We start from the raw sequence: 26,081 nt of genomic DNA, 5'->3' as shown, positions 1-26,081 counted from the left end.
TGCATAACATAGGTTGAATGAATAAAACTGCACACTCAGAGGCTGTTTGTAACTTAAAATGCAATTTCAGAGTGTTTGTATCCTCTTGTCTAACTTTCCACTGAAATTCTGGCTACCTTCAGTAGCTAAATAAGGACAAACCCTTGTCCTAAAAGCAGACATATTGGATAAAACAAATCTTATGATTTATAGAGGGCATCAGTAATAGTGAAAAAGCATAAAATGACTACAATTCACTTCATGGCAAACATAAGCCAATAGATTAAACAGGAAGAAAAAAAAAAACATACCTGTTTAATGCATTACACATTTCTATGGTAACAAGAACAGAAAGAGCCATGGTCATTGGATAAGGGGACTCAAAAATTTCACACTCCACACCTTCGAAATCTGGATTTTCCTCTCTGCATTGCAGGAAATGGCTCTAAAATGATAGATTTGGTCAGTTTTACATAGAAGAATAAAATGGGCAGTATGCGCAAACAAATATTTCAGTACATTTGACAAAATGCATAATATGGTACACTAATGCTCAGTAAAAGTCTAAGCTATATTTGCAGTTTGCTTATTATAACACTAAGTTTAACTTTTAATTTCTAGCAGTAGCACTAAAGCATGTAGCATTTAAGGAAAAGGAAAGCCAAATTCAATTTAGAGTGCCAATGTTAGGTACCACTGGTGAATTCAATTGATAAGTTTATTCCCCAGAGGCCAGAGCAATCTTCATATATTTGGGTAAAAAAATAAAAAGAAAAAAACAGCAATTTTTTAAACCTGTGCCTCAATCATTCCTGTACTGCCAAGGCCTCCCTCATGCAGACTTTAGACTTATGCCGAGGTGCGCCGGCCTGGGAAATAAACCTTTCGATTGATCTCAATGGGGGGTGCCAATGTGTTCGAAATCCCCCCAGGGAATTCAACATTTTCAAAACTGCATTAACATTTACTAGTTTTCTCCCCCATAGTAATGTCAGTTTATCTGTAATTGTACAACTACCGTAAGCATCTTATTCCTTTATAATCAGTTTGCTAAAGATTGCTCCCAGAAAATTCACTAATAGAATGATAGCGAGGTTCCCCAACAGTATTTTATTTGAAAAATAAAAATGTTAAAATGTTTGGGGGGGGGGGGGAAGGTAAAATGACTAGTACCAATTGATAGAAGGTAATTCTTGGCCCATCTTCAGCAGCAATAAACCACCACGCAGCTGCACCGACTGTCGCAGCTCCAACATAGCCTAGGAGGAGACATAATAATATAAAGAAACTGAAGAATGATGTCATAATACGGTTTTCTTACCGCTACACTATACCTTTTCTTTCTGTCCCCTTGTATTTTTATAATTGTAATATAGAGGTGCATGTTGAGATAATTCTGACGTTATTTTAAACCCTGCCTTCTATGAATATATATATGTTGACCACTCAGCTTGCAAAGTTGCCAGTGTCTCAGGCTTTCTACAGCCCTATGCCCTGCTATGCAAGGATATGGAATCAACTTTATTAAACACAATACAGACAGAAGTTTTAAGTAAAAAGGCCCTAAACCACATCTGTCATCTTTCTATTATGTATAAATATGCTATGCAATATGAGCAAATAGACAGCAGAATATTGCCAGGGACCTTTAAAAAACAAAAAGGTAAATAAGTTTTGACAAGTGTATAATAGCATTAAACAAGGCTAGAACATTTCCAAATACAGCAATCTTATTCTGCTTTAGAGGTTCTCTACAGAATAGTTGCTGGGGAGAGTGGATTCAATTAAAACCGAAGGCATATCACAAGGAGAGCATGGCCTTAAAACTGTTGTACATTAGTCCTATAGAGACCACATGAAGAGGTACAAACACCCAAGCAAAATGTAAGGGAAACTGCAGTCACATGACCCTTTTACAGAGTTAATGACACCATGTCAGTCTTTCCAACACAAGAGTCTGTACATGTTCTATCAGTTCAGCAGTTTGTTTTGCCACAGGCAGGCCTCGTATCTTACACTCTCACAGGTAGATGATACCAAGAAAATATTTTAATAAAGGATAATGAGACCAGTTGCTGCGCCAGAAGGGAAGCATTGTGAAAAATTAATAATTTCTTCCCCCCTAATACTAAAGGCTAATGCTAGACGGGGGCTGATAGATCGGCTGAAAAATGCAGGCTGAGAATAGTATATATAATGCTATCTCCTTTCTTAAATGCCTTCACCCAGATTCATTGTGCGTTGGCCTGGTTGCAGGCACATGTGGTGGATTTGGGGGGGGGGGGGGGGACAAAAAATGGAATCAATTGTACTTACATCCAATGGCAAGATAACGAAAGAAAAGCCAGCCACTGATAAGTGGCTCTTTTGGATTGCGGGGTGGTTTGTTCATTATGTCCAGGTCTGGGGGGTTAAAACCCAATGCAGTAGCAGGAAGCCCATCAGTGACCAAATTAACCCACAAAAGCTGAACAGGTATTAAAGCTTCAGGGAATCCAAGAGCAGCTGTGAGAAAAATGCTAAAACAAAACAGAAATAAATCCAGATTAACGTTAACATGAACTTTCTTGTACTGTCCCTGTACAGTGAGAAAATACTAAACTTTTTGCAAAATAAAAAGTTTTTTGTTGGAATGAATGAATCATTTACTACTGCACCAACAAAATGTATAATTAGCTGGAAAAAAAAAAAAATATGGACACATGCCCTAAAACTGAATAAAAATATTTCTTGATCTTTAAATCATGCACGTGCCTATTACCCTTATGAAAGGGTAAAAAAAAAAAAATCAATTTACATCCTTTCCACATATAATATTGTGTATTGTTTAATGGTGCTAATATTTAAATTGATATGATCACATACCAAACCACTTCTCCAACATTAGAGGAAATAAGGTATCGAATAAACTGCTTCATGTTGTTATAGATGGCACGTCCTTCCTCTACAGCAGCCACTATGGTTGAAAAGTTGTCATCGGCCAACACCATTTCAGATGCAGTTTTAGCTACCGCAGTGCCAGATCCCATGGCTATTCCAATTTCTGCTTTCTTAAGTGCAGGTGCATCATTTACACCATCACCAGTCTGCAAAAAATATTCATGTCAAATAATTGTAAAGATTTCCTTCTTAGATCTATGAATCAATTTCATACTGATTTAGAAAATGTTTTATACAGGTATAGCAGGTCTGTGCAGTGAAATGGTCATTTAAGCATGGTATGTCATGTCCTATGTTATACTGTATTGAGATTGCTTGTATCCTGTGCTGTATAATTGTGCTGAATAAATAAACCTTGATACAATATGCTGTCCCCTGGATGTGGGATTTTACTACTTGAATAATGAATGCCATTACTAATTATATGGCACACTGTGAAGTGTCTGAACTACTGTTGCTCTGTGGTTTCATTTGTTTTCAGTATCCTCTGGTCCAGTCATTACATGAACAACAGTTTTGGTGACATTAGCACCAAACATCTACATTTATCTATAGATATACTCACCATGGCTGTGATCTCATCAAAAGACTGCAGAAACTCTACAATTTTTGACTTGTGGGAAGGTTCTACACGAGCAAAACAGCGTGCATTTAAGCAAGCATCCCTCTGTGCAGCTAGGGACAGTTCATCAAATTCACGTCCAGTAAAAGCCCTCTCAGAAACATCTTCATCTTCACGGAAGATACCGACGCGACGGCAAATTGCAACAGCAGTTCCCTTGTTATCGCCTGTAATCATGATAACTCTAATGCCAGCCTGCCTGCAAATTTTCAAAGAGGCAGCGACTTCTGTTCTTGGTGGGTCTAGCATTCCAACACAGCCAACAAATGTCAAATTAGTCTGGAATTAAAAACAGGAAAAAAAGGAAAAACAGCATTAGGTTACAGTAATAGTAGAACTGCAAATATGCACGGACCTTCAAACTATGACAACAGAAAATAAGCTACTAATTTAGAATAAAACATTTTCTAACATTTAACTGAACGTGAACCAAGCAATGCTATTTTAAGTATACAGGAGCGAAAACCCAGCCGAATCCCAGCTTTTTATTTAACAGTGTTGACATTACATACATACAAACATGGCAAAAGTATTTGCATTTACATTTAGATAAGGCTTTAGAGAGTTTTGTCTGAACTAGTCACAAAGAGGTACAAGGTAAATGTAGCGTACCAAACCTACTGTAGAATCTGAACCCACAAATGCATTTTAGGGAGTGGTTTACCTCATAATTAATGAAATTGTTAGAATCCTCTAAGTTCATTTCTTCTTTTCTTGGTGGGTTATCATGAGTTGCAAGGGCCAAACAGCGCAGAGTGTCCCTACCAGTCCCCCACTCCCGAATGACGCTCATAAGTTTCTGCTTAATTCCAGCTGTTAGTGGCATTTTTACGCTTCCAACTCGGATATGGGTACATCTCTCTATCAATCCTTCAGGAGCCCCCTATTGGTTGTTATAAGAAAACATTAAAAAAAAAAAATAATCCTGTTTTCACATATATGAGGGAACAAGAGAGAACAATAGGATTAAAAAAAGGAGATATCAAAATCACTTTTTATCACTTACCTTTACAAACATTTTGCTCATGGATGTGCGACTCGGTTTATTTGGTGTACAGTAGACGGACATGGACTTCCTGTCCCTTGAGAACTCCAAAGTAAATTCCTTCTTCATCAGTTGTTTTATGACCTACAAAAGAGTCCCCAATATAATCAATTGCAATGGACTCGAGAGTTTCTTTACAGAACCAACGTATCTGTTTATCACAAGTACCAGTGGAATGAATGAAATATGCAGAATCCTAGCATGATCCATCAGCTTGTGCGTACACACATAGCTTGCACGAGTGCATATACACCCAGGTATTTCTAGTTTTAGAAGTTAACCACCACTTTAAATCATGAACGGGTCCCTTGCAGGAAAGTCACTTTGTACCCCAATAGAAAGTGCATACATTGCTTCCATTAGATTATCGAGTTATGTTTAATGGAGTTAAAAGTCAATAAAAATCTAGAGTACACATTCTTTTCAATGCATGAAGAGGGTCTATGTAGGTAACTAACCGAGTTGCAAGCATTTGCACGTTCTATCCTGGAAAGCCCTTTAAGTTCCGTGTCGAAGACATTCATCTTTTCAACCAGGCATGTGAGTGCAGTCTCTGTAGCTTCTCCAACCTTTTCATAGACTCCTTTAGCCTGAGGTGGGGGGAAAAAAAAAAAAAAAAAAAAAAAGAAGAAGATATAACGGCAAGCCAGATAATTCACAACAGAAATATGGGCTGTGGGCAGATTATGTTTCTTATAACAAAAGCAATACTTTTTTTACCTATTTTAAACCTTACCAAAAAAATATTTTTGTACCCGAATAGACATACTAAAAGACAATTATATATTTACATGACATCTGAAGCAAAAAAAAAAAAAAATCAGCTGACAGTGCTCTATTGAAATGTTTTTTCCTGTTTTGTGAATAGCACAGTCATTCTTTACCCTTCTGCATTTATACATAAACACTGCCCACATTATACATGAATAAAAAGGAACAACAACATCAAGAACAGTTATACAAACCTCATTAAAATCCAAAGAAGAATCATTGCAAAGGGCACAGATTGTTGCAAGTTCTACAAGACCATCATATTGGTGGCATTTTACCAGCTTGTCATCTTTCAACCTGTGATTTAAAAGAGAGAAAAAAAAAAAAGTATCATAAGCAACTCCGTTAACAGATGGTAAAATGTTGAGATACACAGCAACTTATTGTATTCGGTCACCCATTTCTTAAGGTCCTCCTAATCAGAGGAGATTAACTCCATTTACATTAAAGGGGTGTTTCACGTTTAAGTTAACTTTTAGTATGTTATAGAATGGACAATTGGCGACCTTGCCAAACAAGCGGTTCTCTCCGTGTATGGCCACCTCTACACACCAGTTTTACCAGTGCAGATTATATTTTTATTACTTTAAAACACTTATTTTTTGATGTTACTGTTCCATTAAGTAAAATAAATAGAAGTCAACAAGGAACTATTTGTAAATGTTTGTAACTTTATACATAGAATTACAGATTTAGCTTTGGTTTCTGATATATTAGCAGATTGAGATCGTTTTAGACTGTTAAAAGCAATTTACGTTCCTATGAATTTTATAGGAACAGGTCAGTACCACTTTAAGGCTAGAATAAATGTTTAACTGGAGATACAATCAGTTTTCCTGAGAATATATATATATATATATATATATATATATATATATATATATATATATATATATATATATATATATATATATATATATATATATATATATATATATATATATATATATATAGACATTATCCATATTGCTTAGAACTACAAATAAGCAAAAGCCTTAAATGCATTTAGAAAAAAGGTTAAACTTACACTTCTCCCATGGGTGCATATGTGGACCCAGTAATATTAAATTCATTCAGAAAGCAATTATCTCCTTCCACTTTATCTACAATAAACATCTGGGGAAAAAAAAAAAGAAAACAGACTTATGGAGGATATAAAACCGGAAAATACTGTGCAAAATCTACATTAAATGCCTGGTACTCGTCAGTTAGGGGTTATCAAATGCAATTGGGTGCAGTGGGTGATAAAATAATCTATTTGATCACATACATACATGGTAAAATTGAAATGATACATATTTGAGATCATTTATGAACATAATGTAGCTACATCTCAAGCTGAAGCAAATGTTGATTTAATTACAATATAAATTAGGGATTCATCAAACCCATACGTTTTTGGATTTTACCAAATGCTATACAAATAATTTTGTCTACTACCAAACAGAATCCATATCCTAATATGCATATTTAAAAATGCCTGCACTGAATTGTACAGAGCTTTAAAGTACCAATGTTCAGCCAAACTCAATTCTGCAAAAAAAAGTTCTAGGATTTGGTCAAATTCTGAACCGAATACTGGACCTGGTTCATTTCAAATGTTTATGCACAAATCAGTGTACTAAGCCAATGGGTAAAACAGAAAAGATCAATTTTAAATATACAATAATTAGCTGGAAGATGTCTTAAAAGTCTTGTTAAAGCTAGGCACACAAAAGGTGATTGACTCGAAAGCCTAATCTTGATCTGCTTGGCCAGTTGCACCATAAATCAGAGGGTCATTTGTGCTGGGAGGCGTTTTTTTGGGCCTCCACATACGCAACTTTACTGTATGAACAAAGAATTGATTAAAAAGTTAGCACATCGTGGTCTACCACCACAAATGATTTAAATCAAGATCATCCATTTTTTAATTGCTGTGTGGGGCCACAACAGGTATTTAGCCTAATCCATTTTTCCCCAGGGTAGCATGACATGAAAATGCTCACACACGCATGCATGTATAAGCGGTCATTCAGCATGACTGCCATGCAGATGTATGTAGCATGGCCCATCACATTAACATGAAAGAAGCTTTATATGGACTACACAATGAAGTCTAAAAAACTGTGCAAAATATGGTGCCATTGCTTATTTGTTGTAATAGAAACAGACTGACTGTCTGCTTGTACAGTTCAATTTGTTTATTTAAACATGCAGTGAAACGGATTATTATGCAATAATTTAATGGATGCTATTTATTTACTTGTTATGGTTCCATAAGGTTTGTAAAGTAGATTTAGGTACTGCGTCCAAATGCAAGAGTAAATAGTGATGAGCTTCTACTTTGTCCCAGAGGAACTCTACTTTCATATTAGAGGATTTAGTAGGCTAAAGCATATTAATTATGATTTATAAACCAAAATTTGCAAGCAATTACACTGTCAGATTGTAAGGAGCAACCTCTCTTTGCCTCAAAGAAAATACATGAAAAAAGCAATCATTTAGTACAATTTCTATTTATAAGAGAGGAGCAAAATCATAAGCGTCATGGATGAATGGTTAATTTAACAGCGAGGCAATGCACCACAGGCTGAACCGCCTAACTGTAATAAATGCAGAAAAATATTTGCCAAAGTACTAAAGCAGAAAGATGGTTACACTGTTCAAACTAACATTCAAGGTGACATTGACAGAGCGAGGAGTATTCTGCATTCAAATGCCTTTGCTTTTCACTGTGTTTTCAAGTCACACAATTAAACATTCAGAGCTGAAAGGGGATCTGTTGTGAAAATGAACATTTAATATGAGCTTCATCTCACTGAAATAATACTGTTTTCAATTAAATAAAGAATTCGGTCTCTTCATGCAGGAGACAGATTTTAATTGATAGCTAGGTCTAATACATCTTTGCGGGGGTGCTCTCTGAGAAATCCTAATACATGTTCTAGGCAGTGTTATTTTGAAAGAGTGAACTCAAAATGAATGATTCGCCACAAATTAACAAGTAATTCGATTTTGTTTGTGCTGGAATCAAGTATGCCAGTTAGCTCAAATACAATTCAATTTATGAGTCAGCTTGTACCAGAAGAGCTGGACTAATTTCCCCATACCACAGCTATTTATATAGGAAATTATACATATATTTGTGGAGGTGAAAATATTTCAAGGCTGGACTTAAATCTAAAGCAGGCCTAAAGCTAACGTCAACTTCCTGTTCTTTCTGCTGAGCTTCCAATTTTGGCTACGGACGAAGTTTAAAAAAAAAATAAACTCTCTGGTAGGGGCAGACAAAAAGGGTTTTCGTGTAAGCATAATGAAAGGGGTTTTCAGCATTTCTAAGCTTGGTTTATATGTCCTATGTTTCCACAGATCCTCCTGATTTTTGAATTGTATTCAGAGCAGCCATGAAGACGACCAAATTAAAAGTGAAAATTCATTTGACCTGACCAGTTTTTTGGGGAATTCTGGGTATTTGTAAAAAAACCTTTGTCCCTTATAGATTTGTTTGTACACAAAGCCCTACAAATGGGATATAGTGCTGAATATAAGTTTCTGTAATTGTTATTTATGAACTACTAAAAAAAGCGCTGAAGGAAATCTATACGTGTCCATATAAAATATGTAAAATACACAGTACAGGTATGGGACCTGTTATCCAGAATGCTCGGGACCTGGGGTTTTCCGTATAACGGGTCTTCCCGTAATTTGGGTCTTCATGCCTTATGTCAGGGATCCCCAACCTTTTGAACCTGTGAGCAACATTCAGAAGAAAAAGGAGCTGGGGTGCAACACTAGCATGAAAAATGTTCTCGGGGTGCCAAATAAGGGCTGTGGTTGGCCATTTGGTAGCCCCTATATGTATTGACAACCTACACTGAGGCTCTGTTTGGTAGTAAACATGGTTTTTATACAACCAAAACTTGCCCTCAAGCCTGGAATTCAAAAATAAGCACCTGCTTTGAGGCCACTGGGAGCAACATTCAAGCGGTTGGAGAGCAACATGTTGCTCACGAGCTACTGGTTGGGGGATCACTGCCTTATGTCTATTAGGAATCCATTTAAACATTAAATAAACCCAATAGGTTGGTTTTGCTTCCAATAAGGATTAATTATATCTTATTTGGGATCAAGTACAAGGTACTGTTTTATTATTACACAGAAAAAGGAAATCATTTTTAAAAATTTGGATTATTTGGATAAAATGGAGTCTATGGGAGACAGCCATTCCGTAATTTGGAGCTTTCTGGATACCGGGTTTCCGGATAAGGGATCCTATACCTGTACAAAAGGTTATTTCCCTTAATGGAAGGAATCAACTTTGTATGCAATAATAGTTCACCTGTTAACTTGCTATTAAAATTGAAATTGATGCATGCATATTCATTTCCAACCAAACCACATTATCATCTTGGTGTGCGGCCCTTTAAACATCCATCAAAGTTGATTACAAAACAGAAAATTGGGTCTAACTAATAGTCAATGCTGCATTTGTATTGGGACATCAGCACATCCAGAAACGCATAGGCCACACTTTATGATAGCGTTAAGATGGTTGCTGTGTGTTGTCAACATGCATCTAGCTGGAAAAAACTGCCCAGCAGAATTATCTGCTACTTATTCTTTCCCTAACCTTGTGTGTGGCTAGTTTTAGCCTCATCTAAGAAATGGCACACGTGTTGACCTCCACCACTGGCCAAAAGAAAACCGCATGCAGGGCCCCAGCAATTTTCTAGCATGGGCCCTGCATGACAATTCTTCATTTCTATCTATCTATCTATCTATCTATCACAAACCAAAAACACTTTTGATACAAGTAAACATTTTTAAAGTTACTGGAATGTTTTGGATAAGTGTCCTTTATGGACAATAAGAATTAATTTAGCAAAAACCATCTTCTTTCAGGGTTGCAAACACATGATTAATAGGCAAGAGCGAGTTCAGAACATCTAGAACAATAAAGGGGTACTACAACTTAATTCCCTGTGGTGTATTTAATGGGCAAATTAAGACATATAAGTATAAAATTATTTACCACTTGTGTTTCTGAGAACGATGGTTTCTTACTCAAGGCTGAAACTTTATGCAATGTCAAACTGTGGCCATAACCTTCCCTAACTCCCTTTTAGAACTCAAATTATACCCCAGTTGTCTTGTAAGAAGACAGAGATGTGACGTACCAGTCTTAAAGGTGTTTGCCATTACTGGGCACTGGCCAACCACAAAAGATCACTATGTCATTATAAAGGCATAGTATGTTTTCTCAGTCTGTGCAGTGAACTACCATAACATTAAGGAAAAGTCTACACTATGCACAATTCAGCAGGAAGATTTTGGCTCTTCCTCTATTTATAGAATAGCGCTTTTGTAATGTCTACCCATATAAAAGTAACCATGGGGATGGAATCCTGCTTTTCTAGAGTCTAAATGCCAAATTCTCCAAGTAAAGGTTTACTGCACTCCCTGAAAAGGTCTTGCATCAGAACATGCTCCGGCATGCTGGATCTTTATACTGCTTCTTTATACTGTCATTATATCTGGGCTTATTTTTAAAAACATGCCCAGTCTATATGAAAAAAAAGGGGACCCCCCATCCCTCTTCCATTATTAGTAATTATTCACCAATTATTTTAATACTTACACACACAATTTCTAACTTCAGCAATAAGCTAGCCAGGGCTCACATGCACACTTCAGAGAAAAGAAAATGTTAAACAGTTTTCCTTACCCTGCAGACTGACATCTGGTTAGTTGTTAGGGTGCCAGTTTTGTCGGAGCAGATAACGGATGTACAGCCAAGAGTTTCTACAGATGGCAAACTTCGAACAATCGCATTCTTTTTTGCCATTCTCCTGGTTCCCAGAGCCAAACAGGTAGTGATGACAGCAGGCAGACCTTCAGGTATGGCAGCAACAGCAAGGGCAACTGCAATTTTGAAATAGTAAATAGCTCCCCGAATCCAAGATCCCCCATGGACAGGGTCGTTGAAGTGTCCAATATTGATGATCCAAACAGCAATACAAATCAGAGATATAACTTTGGAAAGCTGTTCACCAAATTCATCTAATTTCTGCTGCAAGGGAGTTCTCTCTTGCTCAGTAGCCACCATCTCATCTCTAATCTTTCCAATTTCAGTGTTCACTCCTGTTGCTACAACTACTCCAATGGCTTTACCAGCAGCAATGTTAGTACCCTGAAATAGAAGAGAATATAAAATGCACACTAGAATTGTAATGATGTACTTCAAGAGGGTTGTCAGGATTGGAAAGGTCCGTACATGCTCTAATTACAAACACAAATGTCCTGGGGAGAGGATTTAGTTATATTAATAATGCCAACATAAAAAATAAAATACTGACTAACATGCCAAGAACCTTCTAGACGGCTCAACTGAGCAAAAGAGTATACGGATTGGTTGGGGAAATGATTCATATCAACATGTGCCTAAGCTGAAGTGGATGTTTCAATTAGCCTTTTATTATTTTCGTTTTATTCACATGTGTATGCTTGCAACCTAAAATCTTTCTGATACAAACAAGCCAACCCATGGTGTTTGTCAGTAGTGCATTGCAAACTGCTGACTAATGAAATGAACCAGTCAGAGAGATTGAAACCTGTCGGTGACTCACAGCATGTGTTTGGAGCTGCTAAAAAATAAAAAACCTAAGGCTGGTAAAAATATATTAATAAATACAAAAATTGTAGTGAAAAAAAAAAAAAAAAGTGACAGGCATTTATTAAATTGGTTATAATAGGTATGGTTTCCCTTTTACGGTTGACCGTTTTAACCAGAAAATGATGCGAGGTGGCTGTGGAACCCTTTCTCAAGCACACACACGCAGAGCAATAATATCATGTTAAAAATGCCATTTAATATTTTCAATAAACAAACCAAACAAAATGCAAAAATAAACAATTCTTTTATATCATGTACTTACAGAAAACAACATGTTCTTTTTGTCCTGATTAACTGCACGGGGATCAGGAACAGGGTCAGTGTGCTTGATAACAGACACCGACTCACCTACAACATAAAAAGCATTCAATACTGGTTAAAAGTACAAAATGTAAAATAAGGAAATTTAGGCACAGACTATCCCTTGTGAGCATTATCTACATGTATCTGTGCAGACTTAAAATGACAGTACAACAGAGACTGAGGTGAGCTCATAAATAAACATGTTCATTTTACTTATGTCTATGAAATACACCATAGCGAAGAGGCACAGATCTAGCAGTACACTGACACAGATACTTTGTCCAAAACAGTGGCATAACTACTGGGGTGCAACTGCCCCAGGCCTGGATCCTCTTCTGTAGCACCATGTGGGGAGAAAATCTAAGAGCAGCTATTGTCTAAAAATGCAGCAATGTACTTGCCACTACATGTCTGCACAACTAAAAATTGTGGCAGACAAAGCGTCAAAGACTGCTCCATGACCCAATGCCCTTAACGCTCTTCTAGTGTATATGTATGTTTGTTACATTTCCCTTCAACTGCATTAAAAGCTTATTTCATCAGTGAGAGGATAAGCATTCGGCATACCTGTAAGGATAGATTGGTCTACTCTTAAAGTTGTTGACTTGATTGAAGTTAGCCGTATGTCAGCAGGTACCTTGTCACCAACTTTAGAAAAATAATTTGAAAAAAATTGATATATATAGATACTACACACAACATATTTATATTGCGCACACAAGTGATGATTCACATTTGGTGGTCCATCTTGAAGTACTAATTATATATATATATATATATATTATATATAATATATATATATAATATATATATATAATATATATATATATAATATATATATATATAATATATATATAATATAATATATATAATATATATATATAATATATATATATATAATATATATAATATATAATATATATATATATAATATATATATATATAATATATATATATATATATATATATATATATATATATATATATATATATATATATATATATATATATATATATATATATATATATATATATATATAGATATATATATATATATATATATATACACATACACACACACACACATATATATACACACACACACACACACACATATACACACACACACACATATATAAATATACATACATATACACACACATATACATAAATATATATATATATAAATATAAATACACACAGAAGAATCCTCATTTTACATTTTTCAGGGGATCAGATAATATATAGGTGGGACCACAAAACAATGTAAAGTGTGTTATATACATATTTATAAACCATAATAATGAAACCGCACTCCTAGGACTTGGATGAAGAAAACGTGCTTGTCTTTATTTCAACGTTTTGGCTCCAACACTCGGGCCGTCATCAGGAAGTGGTATACACATACATATGGAATATCAAATATCAATGGAATAAAAATCCTCTTTATATTACATGGCAAGCACTTTCTATTAACTAAAGCTTAAAAATGTAAAAAAAAACAAAAAAAAAACAATGACAAAATATACAATTATTAATATAAAAAAACACTATAAGGATTATATAATATTAGAGTCAGGATTCATATTCCAAATGGAGTTAAAGGTTTTAAACACTGGGTTAAAAAGAAACATCAGCATTAATTGGTTACTGCTTTACAGTCCCAGTAGGGTTGCTTATGCAATTATTAGCAATAGTTTGTGGGAATTTTATACTAAGCTGGCTTTAGGAGTGCTAATAGGCAGATGCAGTCTCATTTCCCTTTCTACCATTATTCTTCATGAAAACTAATATTAGCCAGGGTGTCCTTGAGCAGCAAGAGAAAATAGCATTGGCTAAACAATGATCAAGGCCAAAAATGGGTAAACTATTTGAATAGGCTCCCCTGGTGTTGCAAGCTGGTTTACATGTAGACATCTGATAGCAGCTGGTTTGCAGCTATCAAAATACCACAAAGAGCAGGTTAACTCTATTGTCCAAAAGAGGTTACAACATTCTGTACAGAGAATCTCTTTTGCAGTATAACCTGTGCCACATGCGAATTTTAAAAGGCCGAAAATGAAAAAACGATAAATCCTGTACACGGTACAATTACGGTCATATTTATAATGATTACTGGATTTTTATGGAATACAAATTCCAAATCAATTATAAAGTTCTTCCCATTGTCCTGTTTCATACACTTCAATTATCTTTCCTATAAAAACCTAACATTCTGGAAGCAAAAGCTTTTTTAACCCACTCAAAAAAAAAAAAAAACACAGAGAAGGATTAAATTCTATGCAAAAGCAATTTTTATGCTAACAAATATAGCACAGAAGATCATTTTCTGAATGTGGCATTTACCCAAAAGCCTTCCTCCACAACAATTGCATTTTTATATTTAGTAAAACGAGATATACAAAATATATTAAGAGATCCTACATCATAATTTAAACACAAAAACATGCATAAATTAATACATATGTAATAAAATCAGATATAAGTTAATATTTACTTCGTAACATGACCCCTAGAAAATGCTTTGTTGCTCCAAAAACACAGGAGTGATGTCAATGCCTATGGAGCATCAAAGACAAAGTTTATTTTTAAAGTTTAATCTTTATTATTGCCAAGGCTGGTTTAAATAAGTTTGGACCACAGTGGTGAAGAGGGGCTGGTACTTCTGAAATGGCTGTATTCAGCCTATAACCTAAAAATAAGAACTATGTTGCCATTTTTGCAATATTTGTTACATTAACTTATGGAACATCTAGAAGCAATTATGTAGTTGATACATTTCAGCAGGGTCAAAGAAATACCAGCAATTTATGTTTAAAGGAGAACTAAAGCTTAACCAAAGAAGCAGGCTATAGATGTTAAACATTAAGGGGCCGATTCACTAACTTCGAGTGAAGGATTCGAAGTAAAAAAAACTTTGAATTTTTGTGCTCCTCGAGTATAGTTTTTGATCAAATAAAAAGGCATTCGATCGAATGAAAATCCTTCGAGCGAATATTCGATCGAGCACCTATTTGCCTGGCGAATATTCGCCAATTCGACTATTCGCCAGCGTGTAAATTCGCCTGAATTGTCTATTCGATTCTATTCCCCAGTCGAATTTCGAGGGATTTAACCCCTCGAAATTCGACCCTTGATGAATTTGCCCCTAAGTTTGGGTCTTCTGTACCAGCCCAAGGCAACCACAACCCTTTAGCAGGGAAGATGTGCGTCTCCAAAGATGCCCCAGTATCTCCTCATCTTCTTTTCTGCTGATTCACTAAACATGCTCTGTGCTGCTGTCACTTACTGAGCTTAGGGGCCCACTCACAATATATAGTATAGTTCAGGAGCTGAAACTTTAGGCTGGTAAAAAAAAAAGTTCAGTATATAGAATATGGCATTTTTAGACATTCATTTTTTTATGGTTTAGTTCGGCTTTAATATTTGAACAGTTACTTTGATATAGGCTGGGGTAAAGTTAATGTATGCACCCTTGTTGCCCATTAATTGAAAGATATGCAACAAATATCTTCCATTACTACACTGAAAACAACATGGGATTTAGTAACACCCCGAGACTGATGATGGACAACAATTTAAATTCAAGTCAGCAAAAACCACAGCAATTTTTCAGCTCTAAAACATGACCATGTATAATTGGACAAAGGGAACCACCTATTACCCACTATCATTTTAACATAAACTAATAAGATATTTCTCAAGAACAGGAAAAGGTGACTTTATACCTATTCTTGCCACTCACTGTGTATAGAATTATCTTTTAAAAAATGCAGCAACAGCTGTTTTCAGACTGTGGACAAAATACATTTTTAAATATATAGAAATTTAAGTATAGCTTCTGTGATGTTCTGTGATGTGCTGTGAAGTGTAAATGTTATTTTGACCACACAGATCTAAACTAAAAGCCATGTGCTGCCATGCACAAAGAATTAAAATAACTTTCCTGAAGCAGAAAGACTTTCAGATGTGACTTTATCACAACAAACTGCAAAAATAGTTTGTGTGCAAAAAAGCAAAACTCAAACTGAGCATCTTATACAATCTAACCTGCAGAATAACAATGTCATTCCTCAAAATACTGCAGACAGCATATTACTGTATAAATGCATGTCTATATAAGGAGTAATAAATATCAAAAAGGAACAAAAATGTAAATGCATTTTGAAAATCTTTTTGATAAGATACGGTGGCCATGTGCACACAATGCCAGCAATGTTACTGTCACTTGCACAACTGTCACTAAGGATGGTTAGGACATACAAATGTCATTGGCACAATGCCTAGAATTCCATCTGGAGATATGAATCCGTGTGTGAGGTACACCACCACCACCATTTCCCTACATGGTCATCTCTTTGGAAGAACTATATAATAATAAACAAATGAATAGCTATATATTATATTTACACCAAAATGAGCATCATGGTCATTCAATAAAACATGCCTACCTTTCTTTGAAACAAATAGGACATTTACAGGCCTATGAAACCTTATATACACAAAGCTCAATTTAAAAAATAATAAATTTGTCAAAATAGATGTGCTAAACATGTGGTGACCTCAAGGCTATACAATGTTTTGGAGCTCTTTTACGCCAGACTTTGAAGACAGCTTATAAATAAAAATTATTCTATACAATTTGTAGACAGGAACATTCATACCATTTAAACTTGTATCACATTTTCCTGGAAACACAACTGGTTTGCTTACATGACCTATTTATGGGCAAAGTTTTTTGCCACGCCTGCTCTTTATAGTGTTATTGTTAATGCGTTGGTGCAAGTGAAGAAATAAAACCTTTAATTACGGACTGCCTAAGGCTTTGGGCACATGTATGTTTGTATGCCAGGTTGAGCTTTCCTGCAGTTTACTACAATACAGCAATATATAAGGCAGAGCTTATATTTAATATAAAGCTAGAAAGTGATCGGGATGTACAAAGACAACTAGAAAGTGATCGGGATGTACAAAGACAAATACAGGACATACTACATAGCTGCTACTGAAGAAAAGTGTACTTTAGTTACAGTTGTTACTTGTCAGTTATTCATTTGTTCATTCTACTCAGCCACAAGTAATTCTTAATGAAGCATATTCTGTCTTTGTAATGCTATTTGTATGCACCAAATTAATTACAAAACATAACAAATGCGCAGAGCATTTTATATAAAATATATATTGCATGTAACTTGATAAAGGGCATGTGACTTGCCCGAAACGTTGCATTATGATGCGACTCTTATAATATACTTTATTCAGCAAATTACTAAATAGTTTATGTATATATAAACACACACACATATAATATATATATATATATATATATATATATATATATATATATATTTATTTATTTGTGTTTTGGTTTTTTTTTTTTTTTTTATTTATAGTACCTTAGTGTCCCCTGCCTCTTACATTCACATTACAGGAAAAAAAACACCACCACCCCTAAGACAACTACAACAAAAATCCTTACCAGCCACTTCAACAATGTCCCCAGGTATAATATCTCTTGCTTTAATTCGCTGGACACTTTTTCGGTCTTGTCTGTACACTTTACCCATTTCAGGTTCATACTCTTTGAGGGCTTCAATAGCATTTTCCGCATTTCTTTCCTGATAATTAAAAAATAAATAAATTCATCTGACAGTTTCCTACAACCTATGTTTTTAATGTATTTTGATAAATATAGAATACATAAATGCATATAGAAACAAGAACCTAAAATGACCTGTAAAATATATCCTTATAATACACAAGAGCCATTGATATACTGTAAACTATATCCTCATTAACAGCGCTTAGTGCCATCATGGGTTATGCTTAGTGAGGTCATTTTTAACACGACTTCTAAAAACTTGTGTATTATAATAATAGATCGCTGGTTGTAAAATATGAGGTTATTAAGTTGCTTTGGAGTTCCATGACCTGCATAAGGGCACTTCACTGTGACTTACAATACCCTTATATTTTACACCATATATCATTGCTTGTGACATCACTTGTTTCTTGACTCACTGAAATCAGAAGTTGCCTTGGAGCTCCGTCAGTTGCATAAAAGCACTTGGTTTGTGGCATTTTTACAATCATGCCACTAATCAGTGATTACCAATATCTATATATCTATATATATGTATCAATGTTAATGTTATGAAGACAAGTATCCATATGACCCAAGCAAGGTGCACACAGTTAATAGCAGCCAATTAAGGCCCGCATAAGAAGAGGTGTCCACATTTACTTATTATTGACGTATTTCCCCACAACCATATGGGACTTAACCTCTATATGCAAATACACAATACAAGATATCCAGGACCATACAGATTATATTAAAAAGCAATATTTATTGTCACCATGCCAAATATCTAAAATCATTTAAAATAAGCAGCGCTGCTTAGGGGGTGGGGATCCCATTTATCCTATTTTGCATATGTTATACAATACAGCACAATGTAAGAAACTGCGTGCACGCTATAGATCAAGACCTCCAATGTATGTGGATTGCAACCAACTGGATAAATCCGTAATTGAGTGTTCATAGGATGAGGAGAGCGACAGTCGTCGTAATGTTATGAAGACTTTACCTTCATGCTCATTACAACTAGAAATAAGAGAAGCATAGAAAATCATATGTTGGAACTCAGTTTTGTTTCTGTTTATAAAAAGTTGCGGTGAAACCCTAAACTTATGTAACAGGATATTGCTACATCACTACACAAGTTCTTATCTGGTAAAAAAGTACATAGAGGAATAATGACTACAAAGTTATTAGAAACTGCTACATCCCAATGTTGCAAAGCTGATTAACAGTTTCAAAGAAGCAGTCAACTAAGCTACAACAGGAGGTGAAATTGTAACACCACTAAAAACACTTTAAAATGAGAGTATACTGGAAAGTCCCAATTCAAATCTATTTTTGCCCCCTTTAATATTAATGCAAATGGTATAGTTATAAAGTGACTTGCATTCAACCCAGACTATGGGACATAGTTCCCACAAGCTGAAAATAATAAAAAAAATCTGCAAAAAAAAGTCTGTACAAGAGAACTGTGGAGAATTATATTCTTCCACTTGCCTATTGCTTTTAATGAATTTCCATAGACCAAAGGCAACATCAAGTATTTATGCAAAAATAATACATTTATGGAATCACTTGTCTATTTAGGATCAAATTACTGTGGGCATGTTTTAACATTGGTCTTCACAAATATATGCAGATTCAGATAAAAGTGGGAAACAATGAAGGGAAAAAAAAACATTTGCTTACCTGCCATACACCAACAATGGCATTTGCTACTAATATAAGTAAAATTACAAAAGGTTCTACGAAGGCTGTAACAGTTTCCTCGCCTTCTTCAAACCATGCCAAAACCTGAAATAAAACATGAAAAATGATTTAAAAAAGGACAGAAAGAAGACACTATATAGGATGATATATATAGATAGATAGATAGATAGATAGATAGATTTTTTTTTTTTTTTTTTTTTTTTTTTTTTAAGGTAGACATGACCAGCAACCCCCGAGTTCTTTGGTGAAAAAAATCAAAGTGTATTCAAATTACATGTAAAGCCGACGTGACGTTTCGGTCCACTCAGGGACCTTTCTCAAGGCAACCATGTTTAGTCTCACACGTGTTTATATACCCATAATCCCACAGATCCTTGAACAGGAAGTGACATCAATCATCCATAAAAAGTGAATAAAAAAAGACATTGTTCAGTTCCAAAATTGCAATGTCAGTGTTAAAAGGTATTAAATATTAAATAGACTGGTGTTAAAACTTTTAAAGTGACCAAGTGCACATTATATCCATCACTTTAAAAGTTTTAACACCAGTCTATTTAATATTTAATACCTTTTAACACTGACATTGCAATTTTGGAACTGAACAATATGTCTTTTTTATTCACTTTTTATGGATGATTGATGTCACTTCCTGTTCAAGGATCTGTGGGATTATGGGTATATAAACACGTGTGAGACTAAACATGGTTGCCTTGAGAAAGGTCACTGATCAATGGTGGGTGGGTGCACGGTCACGGTATAATATCCACAGTTCAAAATGGACCAGCACTCCAGTAGTTTTGTCAAACAGCTTTATTGACACATCACTCGTGTATTCCAACGTTTCGGCCCTCGTTGGGGCCCTTATCAAGGATCAAAAGGCCCCAACGAGGGCCGAAACGCTGGAATACAAGAGTGATAGATATATATATATATATATTGTTCAGGGCCCCTTTAACTCATAAAGTTTCAGATGAAGAAAAACACTGGTGTAACAGTCATTCCATAAAAGTTCCAAGAATATCTAAGACTGCTAATACATATGCTCTCCAAACATCCCCTCTAATTGTCTTTGTTGGTGGGTGCTTTCATCACCCACCAACCCCATAGTTTGGGCACGACTGTGCTTGAGAATCATTTTGGTGAAGATAGCTTCTCTCAATCTTGAGTTTTACAGGTAACTGAAGCTAGTCCCTGAGGATGAGAAACATCCCTACTGCATATTGCTGCCACCAGCAGACTTCATGGTAGGAAGCCTTCATGGTGTTTGCTTCACCTGATAAAACACTTCTCAAATCTTTGCCAAAGAGCACAAATGTGACATGGTGCGGAGTACATTTAGCAGCTGCTTTCCTCTTGTCATGCAGCCACTGTTCCACATGTAGCCCCTGAACTTTTTAATTAATGGATTAATGGATACATTTAAGGATTAGCTATTCGTTTATTTATCCTACACAACAATATCCAGTAATAAACTTTTCCCAATGGAAGTGAACATATTTCAAGTGGCAATCGTATCAGTTAGAGCAGTAAGAAAGTAACTTTTATTGCTAAATATCATTTAGTTTGTATCAGTAATAACCATCTATATGCTAGATACACAAGAGAAGCACTTGTCTGTCACTCACAAGTAGCTGTCAGCTGGTACAAATTCTTGTTACTTAATGCTACACAACAGTACGGACATGGAAAAGAGCAGGTCAGATGTTTTGCTCTCCAAGAGAAGTCACTGTTTACAAAGTACAGCATCTTCAGCAACATTGCTCTCATGTTTTGGTTATGGGCCTTTATAACAGTACTGCTTAATCGCTTATTTACACATACATCCCTCCAGCAAATCAAATGTATGATGCATAGTTTAATATGGTGCACTACAAATCAAGAATAACACTTTGGGACAATTGCCCATTGGGTTCAAAATAAGATATGCCTCTTCTTGCTTTGTGTATATTTTTCTCTATTGTAGGTGAGCCGGTTGAGATAAACTATCCCTCAATACATCTATCACATCATTTAACAGAAGTATTACAGAAATGATAAGTAACGTGTGGTACTGAGGATTTTGTACAAGTTTAAACAGCTAGATACTATGTATAATGGAATCAGTCCAACACCCTTAGGTCAGTATAAATTATTGGACCACTGTATTAATAAAACATCAAGTTGTGTTTATAGACTGTGCCTCAAGGAAAGGCAGCCCACAGCCTTTGCCTGCAGAAGTTATAAGCCATCTGGTCAATCCTGCTTGACAGAGAACACAAAAGCCACTCTAAACCAGTAGTTCTACAAAACAAATGTTAAATTTTTGTACTACTTTAGGACAATACTTAACATATCTCCCTAGCTAACTGGACATTCCAGAAAAAAATAATTGAAAGCCTGCATTGCTTTCCATTAATATCAATCAGCCAACAATCACTCATTTATAAGGTTATAATTCATATCGAATATCATAAAAACACCAATATGTTTTATATACCCCATCACATTTAAAAGTTTGATACACACATCTTAAAAAAAAAAAATCAATGTTTTATAATTAGAAATATCACCACAAATTGTATTATTAAATAAATAAGTAACAAAGCAAGATTTTTAGTTGACAATTGAAGCTTCTGTCACCTTCTATCCAATGCTCTGGACCAAACTAGGGGTACTACTGATGCATAGTCTGATCCTTTGCCCCATGGAGCAGGTCACATGACCTTTATACATATGAGTGACACTCATTATATTTTCTAACACCCACACCACAATGAGATGCCACTAAACTACTCCTAAAATAGGCTGAAAAATCAGCCCCATTGTGAATACTTACAAAGGATATACAGGCAGCAAGTAGTAAAATTCTAACTAATAAATCTTCAAATTGCTCGATCACCAACTCCCATAATGTTTTTCCTGGGAAGAAGAACAAGACATGCATTAGTCTTCAGAAGTAAAAGGCATAAACAAATTTAAGGTTATGGAAAGAGATCTACCTTCTTCTGCTGGCAGTTCTGTTGGATATGAAGGCATTCCATGTTGTGGAGGAAAAGAATGAAAACAAAAATATTAGTATTTATGAGACATACGCTTTGATGATATCACAATAGAATTTCAGAAAACCCAGCTCCTATACAGTGTTTGATGGATAGACTCTCCTACAATAATTCAGAAAATGTAGACTAAGCGATACTTTTTATTGGCCAATTTAGTAGTTATAAGTAAAACTTTCAGATCAGCTTAGGTCCCTTCATCAGGGAAGGTATCATGCCTGAAGAATTAATTTAAAGAGCACCTATCACATCCCAACTGTTTTCCCGAGCAAAGATGCGGATTAACAAGAGTCCTCTTGGGGGGGAACAATAGTATTTCATCAAGGATCCCCACCCCCATGCACTATGCTCACAATGGGGGTGGCCATGTTAGGGGCACATACAGAATGAGCAAGTGCCCCAGCTTGTTCACTATGAGCAAGTATGTGATATAAATCGCTGGGGAACTCGCTCATTATGCACCAACATGTTGCAGCAAAGTGCTTGAAATTGGGTTTTCTGGGAAAACATACTTTTTCCCAAATGGGGTGCGGGCTCTGTAATAGCAGTATTAAAAACAATTTTAAGACTATAGATGCCTTTAAACTGTCTTAAAAGCTTGCATTATAATCTACTAAATTAGTCAATAAAAGGTAGCACCTAATGTACATTTCCTTGCTTTGGTGAGTAGCTTCCATAGTACTCTGCTACTTGTAATACAAAGCAATGTGCACAGAAACCACATCTCCATTTAAGAATGCACTTGTTAATTTGGCTACTGTCCAGAATACCAATCGCACAGTTGTGAATGAAGGATACTGAATATAAGTCATTCATTAAATGCTCAGTATCAGATCTAGGACTATACCACTATGCTTCTTCTAAATACATTAATTCCCTGCTTGATGTTTTATAAAGATATTTTAATAATAAAAACAGTTTCAAAGGTAGATCAAGATCAGACATTAAAGGATATTATGGATTAAATGAATAAACCAGGGGCAAAACTGGATAATTTAGCAGCAGTACATGTGGAATTAAATGTTATACATGCACATGCTATAATGATAAATTTAGTTGAGTGAGCCAGTACTACATCTACTATACAAATGCCAACATTAAGATCAGATATGGAAAACTTTTCTACAGATTAAGCAAATTAAGTGCTAAGACTTTTCAGAAAGCGAATGATCTTTAGCAGGTACATTTTATCCGCATAGGTACAGACAGAACTGAAATCCAAGGACGTGAAACAAACATAGCAGCAGCAGCCTAGCACATACATCAGCAAATGACTAAGAGATAAGCAAACATGTTCAATGAGAGGGAAGGGAAAGTGGTGAGACCGGTTATTGCTTAGGAAGAAAAAAAAAAAAAAGCACGAGGTTGCATCAAGGCAGCCATCTTCCATGCGATTCATGTTTTATGAAGATTACGGTTAGAGGACAGGCCTTCCAGGAAGTGCTTCACGGTCGGATAGACAGACTTCATGCTGGAGTAAGGTGTATGGAGCACAAGCTCTACATTCATTACACTTCTACATCATCTGCTCTGAACTACACAGATTAGCATCAGCAGCCCCCGCCGCATATAGCCATCTGTTGTGGTAATAAGAGACGGGAACCGAACACAGGGATCAGGATCTCACAGACCAATCGGAAATATATATTCGACAACCCCCGGCCATGTTATTCATTTATCAGAGGCACCCAACCTGTTAGCTTTAAGCTATTGTTTAACTACACTGGCTATGGATAGTGGGAGTTGTAGTTGAAGCAGTACATGAATACTAACGCAGATCAGAGCCCTGTTACCCTGTTATTGTTTAACTACACTGGCTATGGATAGTGGGAGTTGTAGTTTAAGCAGTACATGAATACTAACACAGATCAGAGCCCTGTTACACTGTATACAGGAGACTGGCCAATAATGATGCTCTATAAAGGGGTAATGTTCCAGGGCAACCGTTTTGAAATAAATAAAGTGGTATAGGTGATACATTTGTTGGCTAAGATAATTATAAGCTTTCAGACCATTTCAGTTCCTTTTCAAGCTGATTACAAGGGGTAGAAATAAGAGCATTCAGTTCTTATAGAGAGAGTATCTGGCTAAAAAGAAGCGATTGTCTAGATAAAAGCCTATATGTAGCGCTGAGGGCATGAGCACCTCTCCCAAACACACAGGGCAACCTGCAGGACTGGGAGTGATGCTGAACTGCAGCTCACAAACGCCAGTGGATCTCTAGTAGCGGAAGTACATCACGATCTACCATCTCTTTCCCAAATATCTGATCATTTCGCAATGACCAACCCCCCGGCCCCTGAGGCTATGAGACTACAATTCTCACCATGCCCGGGAAGAGGCGGCTGGCGAGGGATGCTGGGAAAGTATGGCATGATTACAGCCGCAAGTAGTTGAAGATGCCCGAAACTAACGCATTGCGGGCCTCCCCTTCTGTGCCATTCTGTGAGCATTGCTTGCCCCCCCCCCAGCCCCCGCTACGTACCGTTCGTTCCCCATCTCTCCTTCTGTTTTTTGACCTGCTCCAGACTCAAGCCCGTGCTCTCGTTAACGTTGAAATGAGCCAGGACTTCCTCCACCGTCTTGGTGTGTGCGTTCTCCATGGCTGCTCCCTGGCCTCCTCAACCCCCTCTCGATCCCCCCCACCTTGCACACAATGGTCCAGTCCAGCGAAGTCTTTGTGCCGGGAGCGGGTTCACTTCACGGTATTGGAAGGGAGGAGACAGAGCAAACGAGTCCAGCTCTGAGGGCGAGGAAGGATGCTTCTCTGGCAAAGCAACAGCTTGTTCTCACTGTCTGCGAGCCGCTAGGTGTCGGTAAGCCGCGAACGCAGAGCTTCAATGAGAGAGGAGAGCCGGCTTTCTACGCTCAATAGAGCCGACAATCGACGTCCTGTCTACACTTTACCGCTTCAGAATAATAAAGTATTACTTCCTGCCCAATAGCACTCCTTCCTCAATGAACTAGCTGTCCTCTGTTTCGTTTGCGGGCTGCGGCCTCCCTCAGGTCCCCGTGATGCGTCGCCCAACCTTTGCCTTCCCGCTGCGCTCTGGCTTCTAGTGGCGACAGCACTTAGCCGCTATAACATTTTATTCCAAGGCTGCCCAGGCACACAGTCGCGGCATGTGGACGAGTCTGATTGGTTGAAAGACGCGTCATCTAGCTCCACCTCCACTTTCCAGCAGGATCCCGGATCGCGGTGACGTAGCTCGAGTTGTCCCAGTCGGGGAAGGATGCCGGACGATCAGCTGATGCTAGATGGGCGGTGCTTCTCACTGCTGTAGGTCTTTTGGAAGGTAAGAGTAACTGTGGAATTGAAGTTGCTTATATATATGAAAGCGCATTTTATGGCACCGGTCCTGGATGATATTGCATATTTCCAACATCTATGAAGAGCCAATGATGAAATTATTTATTTGTTTAATCAGGGCGCATAA

The 26,081-nt window shown here is 36.5% G+C and overlaps 1 protein-coding gene across 2 annotated transcripts in view; it reads right to left on the bottom strand.

The window, feature by feature from the left end:
- The window catches only part of LOC495046 (uncharacterized), a 31,323-nt gene extending 5,523 nt beyond the window's left edge, over positions 1 to 25,800 (bottom strand). The window contains exons 1-18 of one of the 2 annotated variants that reach the window (XM_041581899.1): positions 25,130 to 25,800; positions 22,588 to 22,605; positions 22,425 to 22,507; positions 19,589 to 19,693; positions 17,795 to 17,933; positions 12,883 to 12,963; positions 12,275 to 12,360; positions 11,065 to 11,529; positions 6,385 to 6,473; positions 5,552 to 5,654; positions 5,045 to 5,176; positions 4,548 to 4,670; positions 4,206 to 4,424; positions 3,485 to 3,820; positions 2,845 to 3,065; positions 2,296 to 2,498; positions 1,153 to 1,238; positions 291 to 424 (exon numbers count right to left, since the gene is read on the bottom strand). In XM_041581899.1, coding sequence (XP_041437833.1) covers positions 291 to 424; positions 1,153 to 1,238; positions 2,296 to 2,498; positions 2,845 to 3,065; positions 3,485 to 3,820; positions 4,206 to 4,424; positions 4,548 to 4,670; positions 5,045 to 5,176; positions 5,552 to 5,654; positions 6,385 to 6,473; positions 11,065 to 11,529; positions 12,275 to 12,360; positions 12,883 to 12,963; positions 17,795 to 17,933; positions 19,589 to 19,693; positions 22,425 to 22,507; positions 22,588 to 22,605; positions 25,130 to 25,247 — 2,741 coding nt within the window. In that variant the 5' untranslated portion in view covers positions 25,248 to 25,800. 2 annotated transcript variants of the gene reach the window in all.
- Positions 25,801 to 26,081: the final 281 nt, after the last annotated feature.

Source organism: Xenopus laevis, chromosome 1L (assembly GCF_017654675.1).
Source record: "Xenopus laevis strain J_2021 chromosome 1L, Xenopus_laevis_v10.1, whole genome shotgun sequence".
NCBI classification, from domain to species: domain Eukaryota; kingdom Metazoa; phylum Chordata; class Amphibia; order Anura; family Pipidae; genus Xenopus; species Xenopus laevis.
Note: the sequence above shows the minus strand (reverse complement) of the source record. Positions and strands in the feature narration are given on the sequence as shown.